This window comes from Thrips palmi, unplaced genomic scaffold (genome assembly GCF_012932325.1).
Source record: "Thrips palmi isolate BJ-2018 unplaced genomic scaffold, TpBJ-2018v1 HiC_scaffold_8, whole genome shotgun sequence".
Classification (NCBI taxonomy): domain Eukaryota; kingdom Metazoa; phylum Arthropoda; class Insecta; order Thysanoptera; family Thripidae; genus Thrips; species Thrips palmi.
Window position 1 is genome coordinate 11349768 of NW_023144635.1, and position 18617 is coordinate 11368384.

General features: G+C 57.3%; 2 protein-coding genes across 3 annotated transcripts in view; one reads left to right on the top strand and one right to left on the bottom strand.

Moving 5' to 3' along the window:
- LOC117653548 (epidermal growth factor receptor) overlaps nt 1-18617 on the top strand; it is a 134021-nt gene that overhangs the window by 112589 nt on the left and 2815 nt on the right. For both annotated transcript variants that reach the window (XM_034399312.1, XM_034399311.1), the window contains exons 2-6: nt 13173-13508; nt 13924-14105; nt 14235-14378; nt 14598-14795; nt 15639-18615. In XM_034399312.1, the coding sequence (XP_034255203.1) occupies nt 13173-13508; nt 13924-14105; nt 14235-14378; nt 14598-14795; nt 15639-18615 (3837 nt within the window). The remainder of the gene's footprint in view (nt 1-13172; nt 13509-13923; nt 14106-14234; nt 14379-14597; nt 14796-15638; nt 18616-18617) is intronic.
- LOC117653549 lies at nt 2848-7184 on the bottom strand. Its single transcript, XM_034399313.1, has 10 exons — nt 7073-7184; nt 6799-6894; nt 6544-6717; nt 6276-6461; nt 6154-6198; nt 5898-6062; nt 5753-5824; nt 5469-5666; nt 3517-5391; nt 2848-3420 (listed from the first exon to the last, which is right to left on the bottom strand). The coding sequence occupies exons 2-10, from the start codon at nt 6809-6811 to the stop codon at nt 3032-3034; spliced, it is 3117 nt and encodes a 1038-aa protein (XP_034255204.1). The 5' UTR covers nt 6812-6894; nt 7073-7184; the 3' UTR covers nt 2848-3031.

Genomic DNA, 18617 nt, shown 5'->3' on the forward strand with positions numbered 1-18617 from the left:
TCCAAGCTGTTTACTACCCGCGTTCCGAAACCACTTCCCACCCACTTCTCGTCCGGCCAAATAACGGTCTTTAGGTGTACACCGTCGAGCAAACCATTTAATCAACAACTAGCACTCCTGCTTCCTGCTACACTGATTTTTATCTCCGCCCCCACCACCGGCCGGCCGGCCCGGGCCCACCTTGTGCCCATTGTCCGGGCAGCACAGCGCGGCGCAGCCCGGCAAGGCGCACTCTGATCGGTTTCCTTCCACATTCCCTGGCCAATCCGCGCGCCTGCTTTAGCTAGCTTTGGCCTGGCTTGTGCTGAAGGCGGCAAAGCCGTGCGGAAAAAGAGCGGGAAGTCGCCGGGAAACGCTGTGCTGCTCTGTCTCTCTCGCACCCTTCTGGAGAGCCCTGTGAGTGCGACAGAGACAGAGCGACTTCTGAATCGCTCGGCTGCTGGGCTTGGGGCCTTGCGCGCGCTGAACCTGCCCTGCCCAACCGGCAGCTCGACAGAAGCCAGAAGAAGGTCCTCTGAAGCCGCCAGGCGTGCATCGCGGCGGGGGACTTGACCAACACGGTGTCGTCGCCCAGCGGCAGCAGCGGCACGCCAGGGCACTGCCAGGGCACTGCCAGGGCAGGGTGGCTTTTTGGGCGCGCCTGTACCGGCCGGCGTGACAAAGGAGGCTCTCAGGTGTGTGGGGGAGTGCAGTGTGCACACCCCAGTGGTCCTGAATGGAGGGACACCTCGTGGAGGAGTCCCCGCTGCAGGGCTGCATACCGCCGGGCTCGCCGCGCTGCCTACCCGGCGAGGGGTGCGCTTTTCCTCGTCCTGGTCGCGGTCGTCGAGGCCCTCGCCCTCCCCGCGCAGCCTCCCGTAAATAGCCTCGCGCCCCGCCGGCCGCGCCGCCCCGGCATTGTTTTGCATCCGGCGCGTTTTGCTCGTTTTTTGGGCCGAACGGACATGTCCGCCCCGGGCAGCCCAGCCACGTCACAAAGGGGAGTACGTACGGTACGTCCGAGACGTCGAAGCGAGTGCGGGGCGCGGGGCGCGGCACCAGCGCGGCGCGGAGGTGATTTAGGCTGTCAGGCCGGTCCTCGGCTTGGGCCCTTCGCGCCTGCAGCCCCTCTCCCTCTACTCTCCAGGCCCCCGATCACGCTCTGCCTCGATAAAGTGCCCCTCGGCTGGGCTCTCGCCTTGGCTCCCCGGTTTGAGTTTCAGGCATGACCCCTCCCCCCCCCCTCCCCTTCCCCCTCGGGCTGGCCGCGGCGCGGGCTCTTGTGCAGATCGGCGGCCGATCTCGGCCTCGGCGCGAAGCGCGCCAAGCTCGGCAAGCGAATCGTGCAGGAATTCCGGAATACCGCGAAGGTAACTGGATGCCTTCGAAGCTCGAATCGGCCGAGCGGCCAAGCGCTGTCCGAGCGCCGCCGCGAGCGAGCCTCGCCGCGCCTTGCCGGGCGGCATATGGATAGATGTAGAGCGCCGATTGCGCCGCTCCGCCGTGCTCCGCCTCGCCGCCAATTTCGCGCGCCGATTTAAATTTGCCGCCACTCCGTCTAATCCGCCGGACAATGCGCGCGGCGCGGCGCGGTGCTGTTGTCGCTCTGTCTCTCTCTCGCTTTCGCGGGGCGGCGGGGCGTCGCGCAAGGGTGCGAGCGAGACAGAGCGAGGCGACGGTGCCGCTGCTTTCTCCGTCGGCGACCAATTAAAGGGCCCGGCGTGTCGAACAAGGCCGCCGCGCACCTGCAGCCCTTTTTCGCCAGCCCTTCCTTCCCTCCCTCCCTTGCATAACTCGGCCGATCGCCGACCGGCATCTACGCGTCCGCGATGTCGCGATGGCCGGTCGTCATGAGCAGATTTATTTAATAAGGACAGGTCCTTACAGTGACCCCTTTCGATTTCCGCGGTTGATGGCTTGGCAGATTGCTTACCTAAGTAGATGTCCAAAAATAAAATATTAGGTCGCTCGAAGTCTTCTTGGCTGAGTAATAGCTTACTTTCGTTTTATTTTTTTAAAAAGCTGGGTATTTTGGGTATTTTTTATATGAGACGTAATTTTTGAGCCAGGTGGCTGAAAATTGACTTCCTTATGCAAAATTAAATAAGGAACACGTTGGTGCCCTCAAAATTTGATCTACGACCAATACTTTCGGAGATATCGGCCTTCAAAGTTAAAAAAAAGGGCCCAAAAATGTAGAAAAATACCCAAATCTTGGGATTTCGGCAACTATTGGACCTATTGGCACGATTCAACGCTCATTTTATAGAAAAAAAGTCAAGGAATCCAATGAGCACACGCGCAGGTCTGTGGGACTAACCGTTCAGGAGATGCGCGGCTCTAAAGGTAGCCATTTTTCAAAAGGTGCCGAAAATGCTGTTTTTGCACCTGCTCAGAGTGTTGAGCTTTCAGTGACACGTATCCTGCCTACGCGAAGAACTCGGCTCAGGGAAAGGCGATACTTTGGCGAAACGGAGCCCACTGGCAGATTAGAGAAGAGGCGGGGCTGCCTGAGGTGCTTAGAAAGAAACACCCGCTGAGGGCGCCGTGGAGGTAGGCAACCCACCATCCATGCAGAGCATTTCCCTTGGCGGGGAAGAGGCGGTGGACTCGGGGATGCGGTGACCCGTGTGGGTGTGAGAGAGACAGAGCGACGAAAACAACTTGGAATCAGTCTACTGGTTCAGTGCAGGCGCAACTTAGCCGCCTGATCTGGAGGCGCCGTGAAGGTAGGCAACCCAAGTCACCTGTACACGGCCTGGGCCGAACCACCACGGGCATACCCTTCTGAGAGACTTACTGGTTATGTATGGCTTTACCCCTTCCTCGGTCACCCCTCGCCCCTCCCCTCCCCCTCACTAGAAATTTCCAAACCTTTCAAAGAATGAGGAATAAATGAAATACATTTTCTAGAATAGTTTGGATGTTAATAACCATCAACTTTTAATTCACTCTTACAAAATAAGAAGATACTCTGCTTGACATTATTCAGTTTTATAAATAAATAAATTTATTTAACAGTAGTCGAATTTAAAGTTTCGAAACAGAATCATTAGTTTTGGGGCCTTTTGAGGATTCTTTGATCATATAACTTCTCTAAATCTGTAGTTGTGAGAGTGACTACCTCTTCCTTCTCCAAAAGTTCTACTTGACACAGAATATGGGGTAGAGGCACCGTCACAGTTTTCATGTCTCTTGGCCATTTAAATTGTTTGGATGGCAGTCTTGGCATGAGAAGAGAAAGATCCGCTTCTCCTTCCTCAGAATATAAATCAGTCACCAGGCCTATGTATCTATTTTTCCCTATTCTAGCCACAACATAGATGCCATTTGATAAAGCTAGTGGTTCAATCTCCTGTCTGGCAGTCTTCTGAAGAGAGTGCACAAGAGATGGGAATGTGGTTTTGTCGTTCGATATTCTGAAGCAAGCCAACCTGTTGCCTGCACAAAAAGAAAAAAACAAAAAACAAAATTAGCACATGCATCGATACTCTGTGCCAAGAAGAAAAAGGACAACGTTTAAGTAAAAATATTTACCAAGAGGTTTGAAAAAGTGGAAAGAGCGGGTGCCAGGGACAGTCTCTAAACCATCCACGATTCCTTTGTATTGTTGTCTGTACGGTTCTACCTCTTCTTTTGAAACAAATTGAAAATCAAAAGTATCCTTCATTTCCTGTTGGCAAAAATCAAAAAGGTCCTTGGCTGTGACGATTTGGTTCTCGAAGGGGCGTTGCAGGCTGGCTGTTCTTGCTGTGCGTTTAACAGTTCCTCCATCCGCATCACACCGTGTTTTTCCATGACCAGAACCATGGTGCGTATGAGTAGCCCTGAGACCCAGCCGCTCTTTATGATCTAAGAGAAGGTTGAAGTACCCCTTGCATTTGTACTGGCTTCCACATCCATCAGTAATATATTCCACCTCTTCAATTTGGGGCAAATTTTCTTTGATGTACGTCGCTATTCTTTCCTGGAATTTTCTCACCAATGGAACATCGTGGTCCAAGTCATCAGATATAAATATGAGAGATTTCTGGACCAGCACATTGTTAGCATCTTTATAAGATATTAGTGTAGGATGCACAGTGGCTTGTTTCGGGGACCAGTGATAAGACTGCACTGCCCCTTGAATCAAACAGTTGTAATTCATTGCAAAATCCATTGCAACGGTAGCTTTGGTCATTGGGAGTTCTTCTTTAAGTTTTTTGATGTACTCCTTTTGACTTTTTGCTATAAAACAGTGAGGAATAAAAGTATTCATCTTCCTTGCTGCTAATTCAATCAATTCAGACCGTTTAGAAACTTGGATTATCATCTCAGTTCTATCTGTTGATTTCCATTGTCGGAACTTAATATTTTCTTCCAAAAATTCATATTCTTCGTCTGCAGAAACTGAATTGAGCTCCTCTGGGACTGTCAGTTGCTCTCTCAATATTTTTTGCACTTCTTCTGATGTGGGACATTTATCACAGAGTTTCAGCATGCAAGACCTGTCTTCAGAATCACAAACACACATCTTAATTAAATCTCTGTAATCCATTTTAATGTTGAGAGCATAAAGAAGCAATTTGAAATTTTGGTGAGTTTGGCAAATGCATTGCTCATGAGTTCCTGCACCACCAGCAAAAATACACCATTTTGGCCTCAGTAAATAAAACATTGAGAGCCCAATCTTCAGGTTTCCATGTTTCTCTTTGAAGGATTTGTACAGTTCCGCAATATTGCAAAGTATAAGTCTTTTTTGTTCGTAGACTCCCTTCTTGACACTTACACAATCTCTAGTACCTGGTAGAACTTTTGAATTATCATCAGAGCAATAGAATTCCTGTACTAGCAACTTAGTGGATTCAAGGATGCCAGATTTTCTGCTGAAATCAACTTCAGGTAAAATGCCCTTTTCTGCTTTCAATTCCCGAGCTCTTCTTGCTACATTTCTGGAAACTTCAAAAGTTGATGCCACCCCATTGATAGACATGCTACTGGGGACTAGAGAGAGTAACTTGTATTTCAAAGATCTAGAAGCTGTAGTTAATCTTTCTTTGACTTCATTCAATAAATCATCATAATCCTTTAGTTTTCTTCCTTCTGATGTTTCCGATAATTCTTCAGTGGTAATTCCTACAGCGCTGCATAATTTCTTTGCAACTAGGCTGGTTGCTTGTCCAAGCTTCCGTTTGACAGCAGCTATTTTCCCACCCGTTGTTCTGATGTTAGTTACATCCAAAGGCGATATGCCAATTCCTGTACAGGTACGAAGGGCAGATTCCTGGTGAACAGCGGGACTTAAGCGAGGGGAACATGATGTGGCACTGGCCTGGCTGACCGCAACCACCACAACATTCTGACTATTAGATTCACTTTTCTTTCCAGACAGTTCATCAGCAATGTCTGCAAAAATATCTGCCAATCCTACAACTGGAAAAAAAATATATACACAATAATTATTTTTTTCAGAAGGAGATATGATGAGGTTTATCAAAATATATTTTTACCTTCATCATTTTCTAAACCATCAACAGATCCTCCTGGTTTCTGGTCAGAAGACATTTTGCGGCAGGTACTACACCATAGCATGCCTACAGTTAATGCTGGACAATTTTTTTTATCATTTTCCTTTATTTCTCTCAAATCCGTGTTGGAACCCGTAACTTTCACTGCATGTACTATGTTGAATGGATTGCAGCATTTGTCTTAAACAATAAAGGAAAAAAATGAGAATGAAAATTTACAATTCCTAGAAATAATAATGAAGTAAGGTGGAAAATAGGAAACCTACTTTTATCACAACTTTGATTGGTATCAGAAGGTAGACTGGGCTGTGAAACTTGGATAGAGCTTAAGTCTTTACCTAAAAGTAAACAAATGTTAAAAAATTTCAAAGCAATAATTTTAGAGGCATACGATCTGCTAATATAATATACCATGAGCATGTTGCTGTGTGTCCTTTCGGCAGTTGTCACACCAATGTGAGCCAGCAGTAAGGTTTGGATTAAGTAGAACATCAAATGCAGAGATTACTCTTAAATTCTTACTGACTGGCAGCTTATGCTTTTGGTGAGGGTTGGAGCAGAATATCTGATCAGGTTCTAAAGGAATCAAAACCAAATAACATTTCAACTTTCATATTTATCTTAAGACAAATGTTTATGCATTGGTTCGCTAAAGTAATATCCTTACCATTGGCCAACTTATTTGCATTTTTAATGGTGCATGTGCCCAAGCCTGAGAGGAGGAAGTAAACATTTATACAAAATAATCAAATGAAAAGTCATTTGGGTCAACCCAAAAAAATTCCTTACTTGGCAAACACTTTCGACAGTTGTCACATAAATAAGATCCAACGGTGAGACTTGGGTTATCACTTCCGTCAGTTGCAGTGATAATTCTCAAATTTTTGAAAATTGGTTTTAAATGTTTTTGAAATGGATCAGAACATATAGGCCCACCTTCAGGCTGAGGCCATTGAACAGAAGTAGTACCTATATCTAAAGAAAAAATAGAATTTCGTGTGAAATAATAATAAATTGTTGTGAAGAGTTTAATCTTAAAAATGAGAGAGTCCGTTACCTGGAAATCCTTTGCGACAGTTGTCACAAATGTACAAACCGACACTGAGCTCGGGATGTGCTGTTGGGTCAACTGATGTGATCAACCTAACACATTTGGTAATGAGCCTTTTGTGCCGTTTGAAGGGGTCACAGCAATATATATGATCTGTATCAGGGTCTGGATGGTCTGGCTCTGCAAGGATGATTTGAGGTTAGGAAACACAGGTTTGAAAGAAAAGGACATAACAGGGCCTGATTTGTAAAATGGACACACCTAACAATTCCATTTTCTCGAACCAAAAACCACACTTGAAATCAACCACACTCAGGCCAAAACACGAAGACGCTGTCAACAACACACCGGCGTCGCCTAAACAACAACACGTGTGGATGGGGTTGCGGGCAGAGGGAGGGAAAACCATCGCAGGGCTGGGCTCGGCTCGGCTCAGCTGTGCAACGCTGCACTCGTGGCTCGCCCGACTCGGCCCAACTTCGGCTCGGCTCGTCTGACAGGAGTAGTGAAGAGAGGGGTGACTTGGGTTGCCTACCTTCACGGCGCCTCCAGATCAGGCGGCTAAGTTGCGCCTGCACTGAACCAGTAGACTGATTCCAAGTTGTTTTCGTCGCTCTGTCTCTCTCACACCCACACGGGTCACCGCATCCCCGAGTCCACCGCCTCTTCCCCGCCAAGGGAAATGCTCTGCATGGATGGTGGGTTGCCTACCTCCACGGCGCCCTCAGCGGGTGTTTCTTTCTAAGCACCTCAGGCAGCCCCGCCTCTTCTCTAATCTGCCAGTGGGCTCCGTTTCGCCAAAGTATCGCCTTTCCCTGAGCCGAGTTCTTCGCGTAGGCAGGATACGTGTCACTGAAAGCTCAACACTCTGAGCAGGTGCAAAAACAGCATTTTCGGCACCTTTTGAAAAATGGCTACCTTTAGAGCCGCGCATCTCCTGAACGGTTAGTCCCACAGACCTGCGCGTGTGCTCATTGGATTCCTTGACTTTTTTTCTATAAAATGAGCGTTGAATCGTGCCAATAGGTCCAATAGTTGCCGAAATCCCAAGATTTGGGTATTTTTCTACATTTTGGCCCTTTTTTTCAACTTTGAAGGCCGATATCTCCGAAAGTATTGGTCGTAGATCAATTCTGAGGGCACCAACGTGTTCCTTATTTAATTTTGCATAAGGAAGTCAATTTTCAGCCACCTGGCTCAAAAATTACGTCTCATATAAAAAATACCCAAAATACCCAGCTTTTTAAAAAAATAAAACGAAAGTAAGCTATTACTCAGCCAAGAAGACTTCGAGCGACCTAATATTTTATTTTTGGACATCTACTTAGGTAAGCAATCTGCCAAGCCATCAACCGCGGAAATCGAAAGGGGTCACTGTAAGGACCTGTCCTTATTAAATTCTGCTCCATCGGCTCGGCAGTGTAAGCGAGCCGCACTCCAATCTGGCCATTGGATCATTGGATCCCGCAGGCCGCCAGCACCGCCAGGCCGCCAGGCCGCAGCACATTATTTGTCCTTATTCCCGCTCTGTGTGTGTGTGTGTGTGTGTGTGTGTGTGTGTGTGTGTGTGTGTCCCTCAGGATGAAATGCTCTAACCCCGTCTTAATCCCGTCGGGCATTCTCGGGATCTGATCCCGGATTGGGTTGCGGAGCGCGAAGCTCGAAGGGGCGAGGATGGTGGTCGCGCCGTGCCACTGTCGCTCGGCCGCTCGCCCGGCGAATCCACAGAATTATTCGACTTGTCACCGGCGGGGGCCTCTCTTTCCCCTTTCCTCTTCGGCCCGCAACATACACAACCAGTTTACTAATCCTCGCGGACTCGCGGACTGGAGGCCCTCGCAGCTCCGCAGCGAGGAGGCGCAAAAAGAGGGATTATGACGGCGGCCAAAATAATGGAGACGCGTCGCGGCGTCGCGGGGAAACTGCCGAATTTTGTGGGGCCGCGCCTGTCTGCTTGACTGTCTGCCTGTCTGCTTGACTGTCTGCCTGTCTGCTTGACTGTCTGCCTGTCTGCTTGACTGTCTGCTTGACTGTCTGCCTGTCTGCTTGACTGTCTGCCTGTCTGCTTGACTGTCTGCCTGTCTGCTTGACTGTCTGCCTGTCTGCTTGACTGTCTGCCTGTCTGCTTGACTGTCTGCCTGTCTGCTTGACTGTCTGCCTGTCTGCTTGACTGTCTGCCTGTCTGCTTGACTGTCTGCCTGTCTGCTTGACTGTCTGCCTGTCTGTCTGCCGGCCTGACTGTCGCGTCGCGGCCAACAACCCGCTCCGGTTTATGGGTTTTCTGTTCGAACGAATGGCGGACCGCAGCGCTTTTCCTGGAAAATTCGAAAACGTCGTGTTTATTTCCGTCGTGTTTCCGCGCGAGATAAGCATCGCGCTAGTTCCGAATTGTCATCTATGGCGGTATAAATGGGTGAAAAGGGGAGATAAGGCGTTAGGGGAGGGGAAAGGGGGGGGGGGGCGTGATAGTGATCTGAAAGGGCCGCGCCGACGCACCGGCCGCCCTGCGCGATCCAAATAACCAACCTTGATTTCAAACTTCTCATCCGCCGGCCTGGCCGCCAGCCCCGCGTGATGGCTAATCTCAAGTGCGCTCTTTTACGGCGCATCGTCGGCGAGGGCCTCGGCGAGGCGGTCGTACGGCCGTGCCGGCGTGCCGTGGTACAGTGGTGTGGTATCGCGGCGTCATCGAGGTACGGCCAGGCACGGCCAGGCGCGGCCCGGGCCGTGGCGAGCGCGGCAACCCGTCCAGCCGGTCCCGGAGCCCTGCGGCCCGCGGCCGTTACTCCGGGGCCTTCTTGTAGGACTCTGGCGCGCAGCGCGCAGCACTGCGTAGCCGAGCGCGACGACGCGACCCGCCTCGGCCGCCAGCGCGCGGCGCGTGGCCGGGCCTCCTTCCCCCGGGTGCGCGTGACACCCGCCTTGCTGCAGCTCCTCGTGCACACGATGCAGGCCGTGCCGGCCGTGCTGGTGTCATTCCGAACGTTTACATGTCGCGTAATAACATAATGACAAAGCAGCAGCAGCAGGGCGCGGCGGCCAAACCAGCGGAGGCAGTTCGAAGAACGTTGCCATAATTACTACCATAGGCTGCGTTCCTGCCCCCCTCCCCACTGAGTCGAGTTAGGTCCATCTGATACCTCCCCGTGCTCGCAGCAGCGCTGCAGCGCTCCAAGCTCCCAGCGACATAACTCATATGGGAGCAGCCGCCCGATTCCGGAGGCATCGCCTCGTCGCTCTGTCTCTCTCGCACCCCGACGGGCCCGACGGGACGCCCCTGGAGTGCGAGAGAGACAGAGCGGCCGGCAGCAGCGCGTTGGCTCCAGCAGCCTGCATGAGCAGCAGCGGCAGCAGCGGCTGCCTGATGCCCGGCCAAGTGTGCGTGCCCGTCTGTCCGCCCGCCCGCCTGACTGTCCGTCTGTCTGTCTGTCCGGAAAAAATGCCGAGATGATAGAAATTGTGGCCGGCTTGGCATTTCTCCGGCGTCGGTGCGCTGCTCGTCTCGTTCCTCGGCCTCTTGCAGGGCATGCCGGACGACCCGCGCACTCGCACCGCGACGACGACGCGTCTGCCCCGCCGCGCGCCGCGCACTTGACCGCCGTGACGTCATACTTGGCACTGGCGTGCGTTGTCCCGCTTGTCCCACTGTCCGCGACTGTACTCGCCACCGCCCCGATGTGCTGGCGGTGGTGGTGGTGGTGGTGGTGCAATGCCGGCACCATGGCGATAATGGTGATAAAAATTGTAATGATATGCACGAGAAAGTGTACGTGGTCCGATACACACACACACACACACACACACACAACACACACGACACACACTGACGCGCGTCGAGGCGAGAGGCGACGGGGGAATTACTGATTTGAGGCCCCGGCCGACCTCATTGGCAATGGCCGGCTGGAATAAAACATGGAATCAAGGGAAATCAGGACCGACGCGGCGTGGCGTGGCGTGGCGTGGCGGCGCGCGGCGGGGAGCGGATCACACCGAACGTGTGGAGGCCTGGAGGGGCGTGCGGGGCGTGCTAGGAGTCTCTCCTCTCTTCTTCTCTTCTCTCTCTCTCTCTCTCTCTCTCTCTCTCTCTCTCTCTCTCTCTCTCTCTCTTCCTTCCCCGTCCGCAGTGGCCGCAGGGCCGCTGGGCCCCAGCGGAGGGCCGCCGAGGGGCCGTCCGTGAAGCAGCGAGGCATGTACACTGGGAGCTTGGCGTCACGGCCGGAGACCTGCACGCGCGGTGCAGACGGAGATCCTCCAATATTCGTCCTTGGTCCTCAGCACGCCGCGCGTTCGCCTGGAGTGTCGGCCAGTTTCTTTGCTCCGGCGTTTCCTTTTCCAGTGCACAGTGCACGCAGTACGGGTGTACTTGTTTCTTTCGGCCCGAGGGGACGGCGCGGCCACGCCGGCCACGCGGGGTGTTGTTGTCAATTTTTCATAACGAAGTGAGAGGGCGTCCATCACGCCTAAGTGGGAGAGGAACGCGACGAGGGCCAAAGGCGGCCAAAGGGAGTGCGACGGAGACGGCGGCAGTGCGCGGCCCGCCACGTGTGGAGGGGACAGAGAGGGAGGATGAGAAGGAGGAGGAGGCTGGCTAGAACAGAGGAGGGGGGGGAGGCCCCGCACCGCCCCGCACCTGCAATCAGACGTGGGATTCGATTCGTGATTGAGGCTGGAAGAAAGGAATGTGTAGAAGGATGGGTTCAGAATGAAGTGGCGGCTGGCTAGCCTGGCGGGTTATATCACCTTCCCCCCCCCCCCCCCCCCCCCGGCCACACCACTGCGAGGCCAACGGGCCTGCATTTGGCCGCCTCTGCGTTGTCGCGGCCCCGGGTTCAAACGCCGCGCCGTTGATTTTTCGCTCCCGTGTTTTCATTTTTCCTTCTCTCTTTTTCTCCCCGCCCCGTCGTGTTGCAATCGTCTGGGTGACATTGTCGCCGGTGCCTTGCGCTTTCAACGCCAAAGGTTATCACCTGGCCGCGACGACGCGGCGGTGCGCGGGGGAGGGGGGGAGGGGGCTGTGGAACCTGTCCAGAGGGGGCGGGGGGAGTGGGGGGCGAGGGGCTACTTGTTATTTGAGTGAGTCGTTATCACGTGAGTCGCCGCGCGGGCGGGACAGACGACACGACCCACTGTTTGTCGCCGTGTGTGTGTGTCTGTGTGTGTGTGTGTGTGTGTGTGTGTGTGTGTGTGTGCGTGTGCCTGTGTGCATGTGTGTGTGCGTGTGTTGCAGGCAATTAGATCGGAGGCCCGAATGTACCGCGGCCCGCAATCGCCGCCGTGTCGCGCGACGACGCCCCCGCGGCCCCACGGCCCCACGCGGCCACGCGCACCGAAAAAAAATACAAACTGAACAAAGGTCATTTTTCCGCTTCTGGCAGCGAGTCCTTGGAGTCTTTGGACGACGACGGAGTCCTGCCCACACTTATCTTATCGATTACAGGCTGTCTGCGGGTATGCGCTGCTAGCTGTGCCGGGTGTACCCCCTGCCAAGGCCCTGCCAAGGCCCTGCCAAGGGCATTCCGAGCGAGGGCTGGGGGGCTTATCAAGGGCAAAGGGTCTGAATCTGAAACCCAACTCGAGCAGCAACCCTCGGGCCACATAGTCCTCAGTGTGAGCGCTGCGCGCTGCGCACGCTGAATAGGAGCCCGGAGATAAGCTATGCGCTCTCGACGTCTCTCGACTCTTTGGCTGGCTGTGGCGTCGCAGCGGCGCACTGGCGCTGTGGCGCAGCAGGCCTCGGAGGTCTCGGCGTCTCGACCGCCGGCGTTCCAGTTGAGGACGCCCTGGGACGAGGACCGCCTTGGCCGCTCGGCCGTCCGTGCGGGTGCCGCGGTGCCGCGACGACGCGCAGGGCCGCGACGCGTGCGCCGTGCGTGCACTGTGAACCGAACCGAGCACGGTTCAATGCACCGCGCCGCGCCGAGCGGCAACTCGTGCTCACGACTCCGCGTCCCTGCAGACTGATTCCGAGAGTCGCTTTCGTCGCTCTGTCTCCCTCGCACTCATGGGTCGTCTATACAAGGGCGAGAGAGAGAGATCGTGATCAGTCCGCCGCGCCGCGACGCGCCGCGCCGCACGGCATGGGGCGTTCTGCATTGCGTGCCCGACGCGCCGTGTTTTTCGCGATGCCACGGCGATGCCGCGCACGCGCGTGCGCGTCTCGGTGCGTGCGGCACGGCGGCAGCATCGCGCGCACGCCGCCACGCCCCGCCACGCCCCGCCCCACCACGCCCCGCGAGACCGCGCAGTCGTGTGTGGCAGCTGGGAAGGCTAGCGTGGCGGTGACGCGGGCCGCTTATCACGTCGCAAGTCGCAACGTGTGTGTGTGTGTGTGTGTGTGTGTGTGTGTGTGTGTGTGTGTGTGTGTGTGTGTGTGTGTGTGTGTGTGTGTGCGTGCGTGTGTTCGCGCATTGGTGTGCTGGTGTTCGCGCGCGATAAAAGCGCGCACCAGGAGCACTGCCGTTTTTCCTTCTTTCGTGTTTGGGAGCTGGCCGTACCCACCCACTCGTACTTTGTGTACAGTCCCCTTGAAAAGGCGGCGCGTTGTGCGCACTACAGTACACTCTGCTCGTCGTTTCGTCCCTCTTCCCGGAGCCAGCTGCACCCGGCTAACCCTGCCCGTGTCTTGTTTGTTGCAGTATGCATCGGCACGAACGGGCGCATGTCGGTGCCGTCGAACCGCGAGCACCACTACCGCAACCTGCGCGACCGGTACACCAACTGCACCTACGTGGACGGCAACCTGGAGCTGACCTGGCTCCAGGACGAGAGCTTCGACCTGAGCTTCCTGCAGTACATCCGCGAGGTGACCGGCTACGTGCTCATCTCGCACGTGGACGTGCGGCGCATCGTGCTGCCCCGCCTGCAGATCATCCGCGGCCGGACCACCTTCAAGGTCAACATCAACGAGGAGGAGTTCGCGCTGTTCGTGACGCTGTCCAAGATGCACACGCTGGAGATGCCGGCGCTGCGAGGTGAGTGGCCGCGCCAGGCCGCCAGGCCCGAGGGGTGGCCTACCCGACCGGCGCCAAGCGCCTCGCACTGTCAATCCAAACGTCCTGGACGTCGAGCGTGCACTGGTAAAACTTGAGCCTTTCAGTACAGTTCGTACGCCCCCCTTTCTTGAAGCGTACAGGAGCTCACGAGCCCCTGTTTTCGTATCTCAATGCGTGGGGGAATTCGCCTTGAAGTGCGGCATCTCCGCATGAATGAGGCCTACAACGTCGTTACAAGTTTTACCAGTGTGCGGTGCGATGATGCCCTCTAATTGGTGCGATGAAAACGGGCTAAAACGCATTCCAGCGATCGACGTTTGGATTCTCGGTGCGATGGTGGCGACCGCGAGTGGGACCGAGGGACGCCAACGGCATTGTCTGCTTCTCCTTGCAGATATTCTAAGCGGCAGCGTGGGCATGTTCAACAACTACAACTTGTGCCACATTCGGACCATCAACTGGGATGAGATTATCACGGGACACAACGCCAAGTACACCTACGTGTACAACTTCACGTCGCCGGAGCGAGAGTGCCCCGTCTGCCACGCCAACTGTACCGCCGGATGTTGGGGAGAGGTGAGCGTCAGCAGCGTCAGCGACAGAATCCTTGCCTTTGCTTTCGATCTTGCCTTAGAACCGTTTGCACGTGTGAGAGAAACGGCGGTCCGTTGCCGAAAGTAACCATTTCCTCTTTCCTCGATCCAGGGCGTGGAGAACTGCCAGCAGTTTTCCAAGACCAACTGCAGCCCGCAGTGCTGGCAGGGCCGCTGCTTTGGACCGGAGCCGCGGCAGTGTTGCCACCTCTTCTGTGCCGGAGGCTGCACCGGCCCCAAGCAGAGCGATTGTCTGGTGAGTTGAGTACCCGCCGGTACGGCCGGTACCCACGAGTGCCTCCTCGGCCGGAGCCGAAGCGAGCAAGCCGAAGCGAGCCGAAGCCGAGGCGAGGAGCCGAACGGCGTGGCGCGAGGACGGTTCACGCCCTCCGAAATTCCTCCAACTCTCCGCGCTGCGGCGCTGGGCTGCGTTGCGCAGGGTTCTCACTTTGCCCTCCTTTTCTTTTCCCCGCAGGCGTGCCGGAACTTCTACGACGACGGCGTCTGCACCCAGGAGTGCCCCGCCATGCAAATGTACAACCCGGTCAAGTACTCGTGGGAGACGAACCCCAACGGCAAGTACGCCTACGGCGCGACCTGCGTCAAGAACTGCCCGGAGCATCTCCTCAAGGACCAAGGCGCCTGCGTGCGGAGCTGCCCGCCGTCCAAGAAGGTGCGTATCTCTTCGACGCCGTCCTCGCTCTCGGCCTGGACGGCCTGGACTTGTATGGACGGCGCTCGTCAACTAGTTATTGGTAGTGGTGACGCCATCCCGGCGCGGCCCCGGCCGCCACGCCCCGCCACGCCCTGCTCCTCCTCACTGTCCGGCCGGCCGGCAGCGTCCGCGGCGCGTCAGGGCGTCCGCGGCGTCCGCGGCAGCGGGCACTGTTAGTCAAAACTGGCCGGCCCGGCCGCCTCTACTGTACCCAGTTAGAGGAGCGGCTGCATTCCTCTCCAGAAGGCCAGAAGGCCGCGGGGCCTCGGGACGCCCCCCTCACGCGACGCCGCGACGCGCCGCGACGCCTGGCCGAAGGAAGCACGGCGACGCGGCCGCCGCGCGCGACTTTAGCCCGCAAAAAAAGAATTAACATGTTTTTGCATCATGGCGCGGCGCATATCGGATTGAATCGCGGTGCTGCCAGGCAGGCAGCCAGGCCGAGGCGGGTGCAGCGCCACGGCGTCGTGGCGTCGTGGCCTGGCTGCCTGCCTGACTGGCTTGGACTTGGAACGGAAGGCTCGCCTCACGTCGGTCCGCGCCGCGTTGCTCCGCGTAGCTCCGCGTCGAGATGAGGAGAAAGGGCCGCGGCCGGTTAGGTTCGGCCCGGTACGCTGCGGTACGCTGCGGGACGCGCGGGACGGGACGCCGTCCGTCCGGTGTTACATACCCTGTGGCTGCGGGCTGCGGCGTCGACGCCCGGCCGGACGGAGATACTCCGCGGCGCGCCGACCACGCGTGGGGTATCGCCACTTGGCTCTCTCTCCAGCCGTGCTGACGTTCTCTCTGATCCTGTTGCAGGCCGTGAACGGCGAGTGCGTGCCGTGCGGAGGTCCGTGCCCCAAGACGTGCGAGGGAGTGCAGACCGTGCACGCCGGCAACATCGACTCCTTCCAGGGCTGCACCATCATCGAGGGCTCGCTGACCATCCTGGACCAGTCGTTCAAGGGCTTCCAGATGGTGTACTCCAACTACAGCTTCGGCCCGCACTACCCCATGATGCACCCGGACAGGCTCGAGGTGTTCAGCACGCTCAAGGAGGTGACGGGCTACGTCAACATTCAAGGATACCACGAGGACTTCACCAACCTGTCGTACTTCCGCAACCTGGAGGTGATCGGGGGCCGAGCGCTCACCGAGTACTTCGCCTCGCTGTACATCGTCAAGACGTCGCTGCGCTCCCTGGGGCTGCGGTCGCTGCAGAAGGTGCACTCGGGCTCCATCGCCATCCTGGAGAACAAGAACCTGTGCTTCGCGCAGGGCGTGGACTGGAAGCGCATCAAGAAGTCCCACGAGCACAACACGCTGCTGCAGAACAACAAGAAGGAGGAGGAGTGCATCGCGGACGGCCTGGTGTGCGACAAGCAGTGCTCGACGGAAGGGTGCTGGGGCCCCGGCCCCACCAACTGCCTGTCGTGCGCCAAGTTCCAGTTCCAGGACCGCTGCCTGCCGGACTGCGACACCATCGGCGGCATGTACCGCGCCAGCATGGGGCTGTGCAAGCAGTGCCACGAGGAGTGCGACTCGACGTGCCGCGGGCCCGGGCCGGGCAACTGCACGCGCTGCCGCAACGTCCGCGACGGCCCCTTCTGCACGGGCACCTGCCCCACCAGCAAGTACGCCGAGGACGGCGAGTGCAAGCCGTGCCACGCCAACTGCGTGTACGGCTGCAGCGGCCCGGAGAACACCATCGGGCCCACGGGGTGCACGTCCTGCGAGAAGGCCATCATCAACGGCGACGTGACGGTGGAGCGCTGCCTGCAGAAGAACGAGTCCTGCCCGGACGGCTACTACTACGAGTGGGTCGGGCCGCAGGAGCAGGGCCCGCTCAAGCCGCTGGCCGGCAAGGCCATCTGCCGCAAGTGCCACCCGCGCTGCAAGAAGTGCACGGGCTACGGCTTCCACGAGCAGGTGTGCCAGGAGTGCACCAAGTTCAAGCGCGGCGAGCAGTGCGAGGACGAGTGCCTGCAGGACCACTTCGCCGTCAACGGGTCGCAGGAGTGCGTTCCGTGCCACCCCGAGTGCCGCGGCTGCCGCGGGCCCCAGGCCTCCGACTGCTTCAACTGCCGCAACTACAAGATCTACCGCGGCGGCGGCCAGCCCGGCGACAACACCACCACCTTCAACTGCACCGCCACCTGCCCGTCCGAGATGCCGCACAAGATCTTCCCCCAGGACAACCGCGGACCCTACTGCTCGTCCGAGCCCGTGGGCCTGCCCAGCGTGGAGCTCTCCGAGAACCCGTCGCTGCACATCCTGGTGGGCTCGCTCGTCTTCATCTTCCTGATGGCCGTGGTGGTCGTGGGCTCGGCGCTGTTCTACGTGCGCAAGCGCGCCAAGGCCAAGGAGAACGCCGTCAAGATGACGATGGTGCTGACGGGGCTGGACGACAACGAGCCGCTGCGGCCCGGCGCCAAGCCCAACCTGGCCAAGCTGCGCATCATCAAGGAGGCCGAGATGCGCAAGGGCGGCGTGCTGGGCTACGGCGCGTTCGGCACCGTGTACAAGGGCGTGTGGGTGCCCGAAGGCGAGAACATCAAGATCCCCGTGGCCATCAAGGTGCTCCGCGAGGGCACCGGCGCCAGCAGCAACAAGGACTTCCTGGAGGAGGCGTACATCATGGCCAGCGTGGAGCACCCCAACCTGCTGCAGCTGCTGGCGGTGTGCATGACGTCCCAGATGATGCTGGTCACGCAGCTCATGCCGCTGGGCTGCCTGCTGGACTACGTGCGCGCGCACCGGGACCGCATCGGCTCCAAGGCGCTGCTCAACTGGTGCACGCAGATCGCCCGCGGCATGGCCTACTTGGAGGAGCGGCGTCTGGTGCACCGGGACCTGGCGGCGCGCAACGTGCTGGTGCAGACGCCGCAGTGCGTCAAGATCACCGACTTCGGCCTGGCCAAGCTGCTCGACATCAACGAGGACGAGTACAAGGCGGCGGGCGGCAAGATGCCCATCAAGTGGCTGGCGCTCGAGTGCATCCAGCACCGAGTGTTCACGCACAAGAGCGACGTGTGGGCGTTCGGCGTCACCATCTGGGAGCTGCTGACCTACGGCGGCCGGCCCTACGAGAACGTGCCGGCGAGGGACGTGCCCGAGCTGCTCGAGAAGGGCGAGCGCCTGTGCCAGCCCCTCATCTGCACCATCGACGTGTACATGATGATGATCAAGTGCTGGATGCTGGACGCGGAGACGCGGCCCAGCTTCAAGGAGCTGTCCGACGAGTTCTCCAAGATGGCGCGTGACCCGGGCCGGTACCTGGTCATCCAGAGGGACCACCTCATGCGCCTACCGAACTACTCGTCCAGCGAGGCCAAGGACGACATGATCCGGTCGCTGTCGTCGGGCATCGAGGGGCCCGAGGCCCTGGTGGACGCCGACGAGTACCTGACGCCCAAGTCGCGGGGGCCCGTACCAGTGCTGGGTCCGCTGGTGCCCGGAGGTCCTACCTCCATCACCACGACGACCACCACCACGTCCACGTCGTCCAACAGTCCGCCGCGGACACCGAGCGCCAAGGGCTGGCCCGGCGGCGTCAACCCCATCGCGCAGCTGTCTTCCGACTCGCCGACGCCGCAGAACCAGAGGAACTGGGAGCTGCTGAGGTACGCGGCGGGCATGTCTGGTCACCAGCTGGCCACGGCGGCGGCCCTGGTGGCTCGCCAGCAACAGCAGCAGGGCTACGCCGGCCACCCCGACATGCAGAGGAGGATGCACTTCGCGCAGGGACTCCAGGAGGCGCTGGCCGCCTACGGCGCCGAGCAGCTCAAGCAAAGAGGT